Source organism: Cucumis sativus, chromosome 2 (assembly GCF_000004075.3).
Source record: "Cucumis sativus cultivar 9930 chromosome 2, Cucumber_9930_V3, whole genome shotgun sequence".
In the NCBI taxonomy this organism is placed as follows: Eukaryota; Viridiplantae; Streptophyta; class Magnoliopsida; order Cucurbitales; family Cucurbitaceae; genus Cucumis; species Cucumis sativus.
Window position 1 is genome coordinate 21905357 of NC_026656.2, and position 13600 is coordinate 21918956.

Consider the following 13600-nt stretch of genomic DNA (forward strand, 5'->3'; position numbering starts at 1 on the left):
AATACACAATCACTCTATGATCATACAGACCATAATGATTAGGTATCCAGAAATCTTTATACAGATGTTTCATAATCATCAAATTACAATAGAATTCCATAAGGATTTGAAGAGTCTGGATCAAAACTGCAATTTTTTTGTACTTGTAGCAAGACCATACCTCCCCGTCAGCTTAATTTGCTTCCTAACCACCAATTTTTCAATTTTTTCTATTTTTTATTTTATATTAATCAACTCCTAGCTCCCTTTTATTCCAAAATTACTTTCGAAGCACCATCACATTCAAGAATACTTTCAATGCTGAAGATAAAGTTTGAAGAAGTCAAAGGAAGAAATATTGCAAGCTTCAATGATGTCGTGCAAGTGCTATGGGATTTCTTCTCTGAATTTCTGGAGAGAAGGTTGTTCTTCTTCTACACCTTCCTCCACAAACAATTCGCGGACATCGCTGATTATGTTCTCCAAAATCTCAGAATCCTCAACCTCTTCTCCTTCTTTAATCTCTTCTAATTCCTCACTACTGACACTTGGGACTGATTCAACATCTAAGTCTTGATCTTCAAGACTGCTATTTTCCTCTGGATTACCAATCCCATATTGCACCTTACTTGTATTTTGCTCACACTTTTCTAGAGAGTTAAATGTACCTCGCCTGGTATTGCAACCAGTAGCTTGGACTAGAGAGCTGGAAACTTCCAAAAGATCTGGATTTGCTTCAATGAAAGAAGACTTGAAAGAATGATGACCCTGGTAATGCTTCTCTTGAGCCTTGAATGAACATGCTCCAAGAGTTTCGGAATTGAAAAGAGCAATCCAAACATTGTTGAAGGAAGTCTTTTTCCTTATAAAATGCTTCAAGTAGAACTTTGGGGGGCAAGAAACCTTCGTAGCTATGTTAAACCGAGCTGACAAGGGAGGAGAAGAACTTATTTCTTTGTTGATTAACTTGCTGGCGTTGCTGTTATCAATAGGAAAAATACAGCTGCTTTTTTTTTTAATTTTATTTTTAGAGATAGGTGACCTTTGCTCTCCATTTTTTGACTTTTCACATGCCTTATTTTCAAAATTAGAAGACGTTGGAAGGAGCCTGGGACCCACTAAATTGATAACACAGCTATCTTCTGCACCCTTCTCTTTCTTCTTTAATAACAACTTTTCATTTTCTGGCAGAGTAAATGTTGCTCCCATCTGAACTTTATTACTTTTATCATTGGCCTTCGTGGAGATTAAATTCTTGCTGGCACTCTTAATCATAGAAACATTATTATTATCTTTATTACTACAGATAAGTGACTTCTGGTCTCCTACAAGTGATTTTTTAAATGGAATAAAATTAAAAGAAGTTTCCTTTGGCGGGAAGGCCGAGTTTCTCCTGACTGGTGGTTCTGATTTTGAACGGCCCTTGGAATTCTCAGACTTCCAATTGTCTTCTGCCCACTGTTTACTAACGAAACTAACATTAGCCGGATGTTGAAAGGAAGAATTCCCATAATCCGACAATGCATTGCAGTTCCAGAGAGATGGTATTGGTCTCTGTTGAAGATGTTTGAACAGCCTTTCAGACAACTCATAAGGGTTCCTTTGCGTGCTTGGGATGGAGTTCGAAGGAAGGAGATAGTCAAACTTAGAGCTAAATGAACCTCGCTCAAAGCCTTCGTCCTTCATAACTTGGCTTAATCTGACAATATCTAAAGGATTAGAAAAATCATGAGTAAATAAATCACCTTGAAATTTGCTGGGTGGATTGGATACAAAGATATCCACAAAATTCAAAAAAATGCTTCCTCTTCTTTCATCAGAAATCTCAATGGTTGCCGGAATGAAACCACACTGATTTTCCTTCACTTGAATCTTGGCTTCTGAGACATTAATGAAGTTGATAGTTTCAGCTGCAATATTTTCTAAACCTCTAAAATGAGCTCCAATCACTTCAAAAGTTTTATTACACCAATAATCAAGGGGTAGATTTTTTATTGAGATCCACCCTCCATAGCCTTTCGAATATAACGGTCTTCTATGAATTAGATTGTTCCACTTTTCAAACTTTAAATGAAAGACACCAAAAGATTGCCATTTGCCTGGATTTTCAAGAACTCCTTCAAAGGACCACGATCCAATTCAATCAAAGCATTGTCTGCAAATAATGGATTGATGATAACTTTTGAGTCGAAAAAGAGTTATAATGCCTCATTAATTTTTACCCAACTATCAAATTCAAAAAGTTTTGAAACAACCCAAAGATTATCAAAATCGGCTTTGAAGACTACCCGATTTTAAATCACCCAATATTTGCTTGTACTTTGTTTTGTGGTATCGAAGAAAGAGGTCTTGGGTGACTCTTTTGATTTTGCTATCTCTGCATAGCTTCCTTTTGTATTTCTGTTCGGTTGCTTCATAAAGGAGTTGAATATGGATTGGGTGGAGAACCAGAAATTGTAGTCGTGGATGTCCTTGAAGTCTCCCAACATTTTTCCGAAACTTTTCCACCCTTGTTTATCTTCACCAATGGGGATATGAATAAATGATCTCCCTCCAGAACGAGGCCATGCAATGCATCTCAGAACCCACCCACTTTTGGATCTGAATTTAGAAGCTTCAACCCTTCCACACTCAACTTTTTCTTTCTTATAGAAATAATCTTCTTCAGATTTCTTATTCAAATCATTCACCATTTCAATGAACCAACTAAGTTGAAGGATTGATAAAGACATAGAAATATTAGCTTCAACATCTTCAATGTAAAAAGCTTTATCTTCATGCCAGATACAGAAAAATAGGTTTTCGATTTTGCAGCTTTTTACTTCCATCTTTGAGAAAGTAAGAATGGTAGCTAGGGTAATGTCCAAGAACAAGACGACGACTAGCAGTGTCTACCGGATAAGGCAATCGGCCGACAAAAAATTGAAGGGGAGGAGGAGGAGAAAGAAAGTAGGAGAGAGGGAAGAGAGAAAGGGAGAGAGAACTTCTTGAGTCACAGAATCATATGCAGTTTTTTACAATTTCCTCTTCTTTAAAGCTTCTTCTAAAGGAGAGGGACCAAGATAGGGTATCAAAGTTCCAATCATCAGCAACTAAGCCATGGGGTAATAAGGAAATTCTGTTAAGTAATAAAAAAGGTCCTTAAAAGTAGAGGAGCCAACCCAAAAGTCTGTCCAAAAACCAATTTTTCTGCCATTGCCGAGTTTAAAAATAGCTAGTGGTTCCACCGGCCTCCACACCCTAGTGATACTAACCCAAGGACTCCTTAGGCTATTTCCAGACTTTCCCAAAAGTAAACCAATCGAAAGCCTCTTTGCCATGGATGTTACGAATAATTTTCCTCCAAAAGGTTGTTTCCTCCTTTGAATATCTCCATTCTCACTTAGCAAGGAAAGCTGAATTGTGAATTTCAATGCCCCTTAGGCCGAGGCCCCCATCCTTTAATGGAAGGGAAACCAAACTCCATTTCACAAGATGGTTGATTTTTCCACCAGCAAAGCCTTCCCAAAAGAAGTTCCTCATGATTTATTCCAAAGAAGTTGCCACATTCCCGAGGATAGAGAACAAAGTTAGATAGTATGTAGGAAGGCTAGCCAAAACAGCATTGCATAAGGTTTGTCTACCTCCTCTAGAGATGTTAAAGTGCTTCCATCTATCTAATTTCTTGTGAACTCTATCTATGACCGGTTGCCAAAACTCCCTTCGCCTAGGGAAGCCTCCTATGGGGAGACCTAAGTATAAGATGATAATTTTTCTGCCTTGCCACCAAGCTGGGCTGCTATTTTTTTAGAAAAGGATACGAGACTCACTATTATTAATATTGAAAATAAAAAAGACAAAACTCAATGTACATAAGGGGTATACAAAGAGCAATAGGGGAAGGGGGCGGATCGGCAAGTGCACCCAGGCATCTCAACAAGGTTGACACCCCCTTAACACCCTCATCACATCCAAAAGTGCAAATAAAAACCCACATATCAGGTTAATAAAAGCAATACAGCAAAACAATATCAAATTAAAGGCCACAATACAAAGCCAAAAAAGATGATAAAGCAAGTCAGCAAACCGAATACATAACAAAAATAATAATCCTTGATTAAGCAAAAATTGATTGGAGCATAAGGCTGATCTGGGGACTGCCGTTTGGAACAAGTCATCCTCACTCACATTTACACCACTAAGAGCTGATTTTTCCCAACTAACCTTATGCCTCCTTCCACTTCCTTAAGAATGAGACGACTTAGGACATCAAAGACAAGAAGAACAAGAAAGGGAACAAAGGATCTCCTTGCCTTAAACCCTTCTTTTGTTCCATGGTTCATTGTGTCGTGGGGGACGGGAGAGACACTTTTGGGAACATCATTAGGTGGGGGAGAGTCATCTTTGTGCCTTGTCCTCTTGCTTATATCATCTATCTTCCTTTAAAATAATTTCATGGTAGATTTTCTTGTGTGGTCCGGAGATTTATTTTTTCTTTCTCCTTTGGGTTTTGTCGTTCTCTTTTTGACTAGGAAGCTTCTGATGTGCCTATCCTCCCTTCTTTGCTTGATGGTCACCCTTTCAGGTTAGGGAGGAGAGATGTTAGATTCTGGTTCTCGTGCATATCCTTTTTCAATTGCTTAGTTGATCCCTCTCCCTTACGTGAGTCGGTCTTTGCAATGGTTTGGAGGATTAAGATCCCTAGGAAGGTTAGGTTCTTTACTTGGCAGGTTCTCCACAACCAAGCTAACATATTGGACAAGCTTGGTTGGAAGTTGCCTACGTTGTTTGGGCCTTTTTGTTGTATTCTTTGTCGAAAGGCAGGGAGACTTAGATCACATCCTTTGGAGTTGTGATGTTGCAGTCGTTGTTTGGGATTCTTTCTTCCAATCTTTTGGGATGCCAGGTGCTCATCACAAAGATGTTTGTATGATAAGTATGGAGTCCCTTCCTAATCCGCTTTTTTTTGGAGAAAGGGTGGTTTCTTTGGCTTGCCGGCATGTGTGATGTGTAATGGGTTTTGTGGGATGAGAGAAACATAAGGGTGTTTTAGGGGTCTTGAGAGGGATCCTAGTGAGCCTTGGTCCCTTTTTCGTTTTCATGTTTCTCTGGGCTTCAATTTCAAAAACCTTTTGTAATTATGCTTTAGGATTGATACTGTATAGTTGAAGCCCGTTCTTGTAGAGGATTGTCTCCTTTTTGTGGGTTTGGTTGTTCGTATGCCCATCTATTCTTTCATTTTTTCTCAATGGAAAAGAATGGTAATTTTCTTTTCTTTAAGAAAAAAAAAAGTTTTACACAATTGGGATCCTAAATGATTATCCTCAAGGCCGAGTTTGATTTTGGGGATGGAATATGATACAATGAGAAGCTTTATCATTGAGTATAGTTAGTTACTTACTTAGGTGTTTGTTAACAATTGTTTGTTGTTTAAAACTTGTTAGTTTTGTTTATAATTCAGTTATAAAAACATAATCTATATTCTGTTTACCCTATAAATAAACCTCATCTCCCTTCAATTGAGGAAGAGAATCATTTCATTCAAATTCAGATTTTGGTATTACACTATAAACTTTAGTTGAACCTATACCTTACTGAAACTATGTTCAATTAGGCCACTGGACATTCCGCTGATATAATATAACTTTAACACTCAATAAGATAGCAAAATTTTTCCCTTACCCTCAGGAAACCATCTGAAGTAGTTATACATAACAACTGCAGCAATGAGAGTCTTTCCAAGTCCTGTAGGCAAAGCCACCAATGTATTTGAAAATAGTGCTGTCTTTGTAATAGCCAGCTGATAATCCCGAAGAGGAACATTAACTACATGATTTAACTGACATCACATCAGATTATAATTTCTATAAACACCGAACTTCTAAGAATAGGAATAATCCATCAAGCAGTCAATGATGCAAAATATTGTATCATAATACGAAACAAATCTCCTTATCTACTGACTTCATGAAATTTATAACCTACATATCAAACAGTGAACTCTAGAAATTCCAAGGAATATGTTGGCATGTTAAACAAACTTAGAGTTGAAACAAAAGAAAGGCTACCAAAAACTATATGGTTTGAGGAAGTAAATTAGATTTGTTGCATCCCAAAATAGGAGCACAACTCTTGCAGTAAAACATATGCCGCCTGAAGAAGCTTGTAGTTGATCTAAACAGTCAGTTGACAAATTTAGGTTATCTTTTGTATTTTACATGTTCTAGTTACTTGGGGTAAGTGAGGAGTACGTTTCACAGAAGATCATGGTGAGAATAGAAGAAATTGAGTCCGTAGATAACAATCCCAAAACAATGGAAATCAAAATTAGTCCGGAATTCAAATACGACCTGGATATATCCAGGTCTTAGCTGCCTCCTCGTCTATGTCAACAAGACCAACCGAGTCTTCAACAAGGCCGGGATCTTGAACCGGTTTTTCGACGTCCATTGTTTTCTTTCGAAACTTGGCATTCACGATAAATCTGTGAAGTGTAGACTGGCGAGAAGTTCCGCGTTTTTCATTCTCCTCGGAAAGTGGAAATGAAGCTGGAGTTTCTGCAGCGGCGTCGGAGGATTCCGTTAGGGAAGGATGAAGTGAATGTGATGAAGCAGAGTGAATTCCTGATAGGCTGGCCACGTCAATTTCTTTGACGGCTGCTTCCCAGTCGAAGTCCTGAAAATGGGATGGGAGAGAAAGGTCAAAGGACTCAGACATATGAGGTAAGTTAACAAGAAAGAGGAAGGACGGGAACGGCATTTACGTCGTCGTCGTCGTTGTCGTCAACAGTGAATTCTCGATTACTTGTTGCCATCGGAAACGTCCTAAACGCCATATAACAAAATATCTCTCAACGCAGGAAAGCGAGAATAACTAAGTGAGTGAAGAGATGGAGCAAACGGCGGCAAAACTTTTAAACGAAAATTGGGGACATTAATGGCTGTTTCGGTTGCCGTTCGCTTTTGGGCAGGTTTGGGGAGCGAGCGTTGTTATTGTAGTTGGTTGTTATATTCTATGGATTATAACCATTTATAATAAAATTGTGTTATAATAGTTATGTTTGAAGCCGAGAGTATTATACTATGGCAATTATAGTCTGCATTTGAGGTAGTTTACTAACTATGTTAGATGTGTCTTTTTGTATTAATATTTTTTTCGGAAATTGTTAAAAATAGGCCAAAAATTAGGTAGAAAAAGAGTTTTAGAATTGATTGTAAAAAAGTTGAGATTTAGGACAAATTTGAGGTGAAATAACGAAAACACCCTTATTTAATTTTACTTCATATTTGCTCTTCTCTTCCAACCTCTCTCTCTTCAATGTATAGTAAGTAAAGTAAAAAAAAAAAAAAAAAAACTCATTTGCACTTCTTCTCTTCTCTCAAAAGTTTGTCAACTTTCCGCTTTAGTCTGTTGTCGTTCATCCCCTACTCCGACGAATATCTCACGCACTGTGATTTGTTTTATTTTTTTAATCTGAATCGTGTTGTGTTATATGTATATATTTGCACCTTAAATGTATAAATCAAATATAATTTTTAATTGTTTCAAGTTGATTTATTGTTGTTTTAGAGATGTTTAAAAGATGTTAGCAAGTTATTGTCATTGTTATTTTATCTCGCAAACATCTCGCATGTTCTTAAATTCAAATGTTTGATCTGAAATGAATTGATTTATGGTGACTTTTAACATTTGAATTTCATTTCATTTCAGATTAAACATTTGAATTTAAGAACCTGCGAGATGTTTGCGAGATGAACTACACTGGAGTAAAGTCGTGAAGTAAAATTAAATAAGGGTATTTTCGTCATTTCACTCCAAATTTGTCCTAAATCTCAACTTTTTTACAATCAATCATAAAACTCTTTTTCTACCCCATTTTTGGCCTATTTTTGACAATTCTCTTGTTTTTTTGTCATATGGATTAGGTCATAAAATATTTGTTTAAAAATACATACTTCAATCTTCCACCAATTTATACAAGATAGTTTATCATTACGTGGAATGCACTTGTTATAAAACTTTGTAATATAATTTCCTTCCTAAAAATGAATATGTAGTTTTATTAATTTCGATCAATTAAGTTGTTCATTTAATAAATTTGATCGGAGTTTGGTTAGTGACAGTGATGTATAGTTGAATTTTAAAAGTTCGTCGATGGAGTCACCGAAGGTTTGTGGTCGGATACTGGTTGATGACAGTCATCAAACACTAGCCTAAACCATAAATATATTGTTATTATAAGTTTTTCAAGGTTGACTTTGCACTTACCAAAATTTGTTGAAGTAGGCCGTTGGAGTCGCTAGAGGTGGTGGTCAAATATTGGCCAATGATAATTAGTATAAGCGGTGTCCAAAAGTTGGTTATGAACTCTCCAACGTTTGAAACAAATACCTCGAGAGGGTTGAAAAATAATAAATGCTATGATTTTTTAAAAGTCTTAATCATCATCCCAATCAAAGCTAAACATTCCCCACCACAAACAGTTTGACCATTATAACCCACCCCATTCTAACTGCAAACATACTCTTTATGTCTTTCTTACACTTTATGGTTTTAGATTGATTAAGTTATAAAATGTGCTACTGAAACTTTGTAGTCTTGTCAAAATATTTCAAAAAATTTAAAAATCGGGTGGAAATTACTCCTGTGGTTATTATTATTATTATTGTGAAAATGGTTAAAATTTTGTTTAGAAATGGATATGGATTATCGATAAGTTTCACAAATATTCTTAAACTTAAACAAAAAAATACTCCTATTGATCCAAAATTTACATAAATTCTATATCCAACTAAGTTTGGGTATTTAAAAGTGTTTAATTAAAAAAATAAGTTACTTTAAGAGTAATGGTAATTGATGACCATTTTAGAAATAATAATTAAGGATATAGTAAAATTTTAAAATTTTTACAAATATAGCAAAACTATCGCTGATAAACTTGTACGACTGATAGTTTAAAATTTTATCTCGAATTTATCTACTTATTGCCTTATTGCCTACGGACGTTGGTAGGTAATAAACTTAGGCAATGGACGTTAAACTTAGGCAATAAAATTTATCTACTTATTGCCTTATTGCCTACGGACGTTAAAATAACCGTCGTTCGTAGGCAATAAACGTGTACATCTATCAATGAAGAACCAGTATTTGCAACATGGTTTATCGATAATCAGTTTTTATCATCGGTAAAATTTGACAAATTTTGCTATATTTGTAAATTTTTTAAAATGTTGCTATATACTTAATTATTTTGAATATAATTGTCAAATTTGCAACTATTTATGTTATTAAATACAGATAAATAAATAAAATTGTCCATTTCTTACTTTAGTATTTTAATGAAAAACGAAAAAATTGTCCATTTCTTACTTTAGTATTTTAATGAAAAAAGGAAGTTGTTTGTCATTACTTTAGAATGTGTTCGTACATTTTTGTTTGATTAACTCAAAATCATTATATTTTTAAATTTTGGTGAGATTTTGCGGAACTATATGTTTTAACTTAAAATTTTTGTTTTTATTTTAGTTGGTGAGAAATATCGTATAAAAATCGGATACACTAGGGTATTAACTTTTCTTTTAGTTTAAGAGTTGGAAAATGACAAAAACATTTAGAAAAAAATACACATATTTTGTACATATTGTGAATATGACAAAATTATCGAACGGTTGTCAGCTTTATTAGAAAATGTGGTGACATTAACCTTATTATCATGTTTTTTTCCCCTATTTTTGTAAGCACCCACTTTTTACAAAACTTTTCAATAATTCATAAGTATTTTTGGAAACCAAAACTTTATTAATTTACATCAAAACTAATAATGTCAATATTTAAAAAAAAAAAATTGAAAGTCTAGAGGTATTTTTTTTAAAGTAAATTACAAAGTTTGTTTCCTATGGTAGCATAGCCCCCTCCCTTAGCGAAAACGAGAATACTCACATCTACATCAGAAACGTATGACTTAAATTACATATTTACGCTTTAATTTATGGTTTAAATTATTTGGTCATTGACTTCATGCATATATTATACCATTCAACCAAGTGGAACAAAACAAATTACGAGAGGAAGTAGGAGACTTCATATAATCCACGCACATTACGTTATACATAAGAAATGGAAACATAATCATCAAAATAAATAGAGACCAACTATTTATTTCAAAAAGTTAAATGGAAGGAACTCCAAATGAGAATTGTTACTCTTCCAGAAACGGATAGTCCGTGTAACCAACAACTGGATCTGATAAGTAAAAAGTATCTCTATGGTACTGGTTGAGAGGAGCATTTATCTCGAATCTCTTTGGCAAGTCTGGATTTGCCAAAAACCAACGTCCGTAGGCAATAAGATCGGCTCGATTCTCAGCAATGGTTTTGTTTCCATCTTCCTTATCATACCCCCCAGCAGCTATGAATGTACCATTGAACGCCTTTCTCATTGGTAGCAGGCTGTGAGGACACTGTACTTTCTCCAAAACATTTCTCATCCGAGGCTCCACCATGTGGCAGTACAGAATTCCATATTTGTTCAAACTTTCCGCCATGTAAACTCCCAAAGCTTTTGGATTCGAATCTCCAGCCTCCATGAAATCCGCAAACGGCGATAGTCTTATCCCCACTCTGTCTCCACCTATCTCATTTACAACAGCTTCAACTACCTCTAATGCAAATCTGCAACGGTTTTCAAGAGACCCTCCATATTGATCTGTTCGGTCATTCACTTGATCTTTCATAAACTGTTCAATAAGGTAGCCATGAGCTCCATGGATTTCAACTCCATCAAAACCTATATATATTCATTCATTCAACTGCCATATCAGTGCCTTTGCGCAAATAAACCATTAATGAACAAAACCAAGCAACTGAGCAAAAAAAAAGTGAAGCCCCAATCGGAGTTCTTCACACAAAAATAAACAAAACCAAGAAAGTGAATATAAAATTAAAAACATGAACAATCACGGATAACCAACTCGGGCATTGAGAACTCTCTTATTAAGTAAAAAAGAAAAAAACTAAGTATTCTCCACCCCAAAAGAAATCCCGAATTATCTTTTCATGTTAACAACTTTTCAGAAGAATTCTGAATTAATGGCCCATAAGATTCTTATATCCTGTACAATTAACGTAAAACTTTTGTATGCCATGGCATGCACATCAATAGTGAACTCTAGAGTCAATACCAAGAACAGTACCGCTACCTCTTCTGTGCTTCTTGGTGGTTTTTAGTATCAATCAGTAATCAAGAAAGAAGCTTAAAATCCAAACACGGCAGGACTACTGTTAGTTTTCTAGAAGTAGGACTTACCAGCTTCAATGGCATTTCTAGCCGCAAGCCTAAAATCATTGACAATTTGAGGGATTTCATCTGTCCTTAAACGTCTCGGAGGGGTAAACTGTGCAACATCAATTCCGTTGGATCTAACTTGCGGGAACAACGGCTTGTCTGATGATGAGATTGGGGCTTGTCCATTTGGTTGAAAACCTATATGCGTCAGAAAATACACACAACCAGATTGGACACTTATTTCTTAGAATAAACAAGAGATTGGAGTAAATGAGATGAATTGAGTTCACTATGGTAGGCACCACCAAAAACAGGGAGAAAATGCATAAAGGGTTTACATTTTTTTACTTGAATGAGTTGTTCCAAGTGAAATGTTCAAGAATATAATGATTGAGCCAATTTAATTATAATCTAGGTCGGCAATGCGAATGAATGGAGTTAAAGCTCTGATATTTTGACTCAGTTGAAGTAAGAAGTCTAGTTCTGTATTGGCTAGTCTCTAGTGATCAAAAGGGAAAGGCACCTGAATTTGAAACCCTCCCTACATGCCATATCTGACAAAAGAATGTTCCACCTTTGCGGTGAACAGCATCCACAATTGGTTTCCAAGCTTCAACTTGCTCTTTTGTCCATATCCCAGGTGTATCAGGATACCTTGCACGGAAGAAGGCAGAAACAGATTAGTTCCTAAGCACAGAAGTCAACCCAAAATAAAGTGGTTCTTTGGCAGTTGGGCTGAAGAGGTTTCTTGAGACTCCACCAACTCCCTACTCCCTTTTTATTTCCTAAAAAGAAAAACGGCTACATGACCGTTTTTTATTTGAATAGTGCAACTGAGTGAATGAGTAAGTATTTTTCTTTCGAGAGTTGGGGGAAAGAAAAGGAAAAGAAGATTTTTCAAAGGTTATTACCCTTGAGCAGTGTCAGAAACTCCGGTGGCCTCAGTTATTAAGAAACCCCCTTTGGTAGACCTCTGAGAGTAATACAAGATGGCATGTTGCTGAGGAACATTGTTGTAAGATCTCTGCCTTGTCAATGGAGCCAGTACGATTCTGAATAGTAATTATAGATTGAAGATGGTGAATATGGTAAATTAGGACCCACGATCTGACTTCCAAATCGTAAATGGTAAATTAGATGATGATTTAAACTTTTAAAATGCGAATTGCAAAGTACCTGTGAGAAAGATTGAACTTCCCCATCTTGTAAGGAGTGAGGAGATCAGGAATGGTAGGAGTTTGAGCAGACGCACCATTGTTGTTGTCAGCCATTTCTATTGCTTTAACTTTGCTCCTTTCTTTGTTTATTGCTCTTCCTTTGGGTATTTATAAATTTTAGACAACAATGAAACAAAATAGACATAATTATACATTTGCTCCCCGACCGACGCCATAGCGCACTGACCACTGAGCAACGGATAATATTTAAAGTTGAATTATCGAAAAATAGTAGGTTTGATTTAATGACGTGAGGGAATGCGTGAATAATGGAATTGCTGAGATTCCGCCGCCTCGAAATCGCCCGCCAGAGTTGAACGGCTTGATTTTTGTCACAAAAATACATCAAACTTCGCCTTATTTAATTATTAATCTTTTAAATCATATAGTTAGTCTCATAAAGTTTGCCTTCTATTATTAGAGTCTGACCCACCTTGGCTTTTTTGCTCCCGGATTGGTTCATTCATTGTTGTGGACATTAATTATTGATATATAGTATAAAAAGATTATTTGTTTTGCGTTGTTTAGAATCAACTGAGGTTTCGGTGCGTCATCCATGAGACAACAAGTCTACCTTCCTATCTTGCCATTCAATCCTAACAGGTCTTTGACAAGCTAAATTACAAAAAAAAAAAAAAAACAACAACAAAAGAAGATAGTTACAAATTTAGCAATTAAATTCAAATTAATTAAGTTTGTAGCACGATTTTAAAAATTTTGTAAATATAGCAAAATTTGTCAAATTCTATCAATGATATAAGTCTATCATCATAAGTCTATCACTGATATACCATATGAAGTCTATCAGCGATACAAGTCTGTCAGTGATAGTTTTGCTATATTTGTAATTTTTTTAAAATGTTGTTATATATTTAATTATAAAAGATGTTGTACCTCTTGTTCACAAGAACATACATGTATCAGTTGAGCTAAACTCATGTTGACTTTGTTTTTTTTTTTGTTTGATATTCTTAATGTCTCTTCGTTGTTGCATTCGACATTTTTTTTGTTTCAAGAGAGATATATGGGTGTTTTAATTTTATATTTTATTGGATTTTTTGTGTACTTTGTTTACCAGTGTATTTTTTTTTCGATGTCATTGTATTTTTTTTCTTATCTTGCATGTACATTGACTCAACCTT

The 13600-nt window shown here is 35.4% G+C and overlaps 2 protein-coding genes across 9 annotated transcripts in view; both read right to left on the reverse strand.

The window, feature by feature from the left end:
• LOC101221910 (DEAD-box ATP-dependent RNA helicase FANCM) overlaps window positions 1–6945 on the reverse strand; it is a 58933-nt gene extending 51988 nt beyond the window's left edge. For 4 of the 8 annotated variants that reach the window (XM_031880950.1, XM_031880947.1, XM_031880949.1 and 1 more), the window contains exons 1-3: window positions 6722–6943; window positions 6309–6633; window positions 5641–5784 (exon numbers count right to left, since the gene is read on the reverse strand). In XM_031880950.1, coding sequence (XP_031736810.1) covers window positions 5641–5784; window positions 6309–6633; window positions 6722–6793 — 541 coding nt within the window. In that variant the 5' untranslated portion in view covers window positions 6794–6943. Of the gene's footprint in view, window positions 1–5640; window positions 5785–6308; window positions 6634–6721 lie in introns of those variants that run through there. The other 4 variants (XR_004214481.1, XM_031880952.1, XM_031880948.1 and 1 more) reach the window with 3 other exon arrangements.
• A 2998-nt stretch (window positions 6946–9943) lies between these two features.
• LOC101203714 (12-oxophytodienoate reductase 1) lies at window positions 9944–12658 on the reverse strand. The gene is made up of 5 exons (XM_004138625.3): window positions 12418–12658; window positions 12153–12293; window positions 11765–11895; window positions 11263–11439; window positions 9944–10743 (listed from the first exon to the last, which is right to left on the reverse strand). The coding sequence occupies exons 1-5, from the start codon at window positions 12510–12512 to the stop codon at window positions 10157–10159; spliced, it is 1131 nt and encodes a 376-aa protein (XP_004138673.2). The 5' UTR covers window positions 12513–12658; the 3' UTR covers window positions 9944–10156.
• Between the last annotated feature and the right edge of the window lie 942 nt (window positions 12659–13600).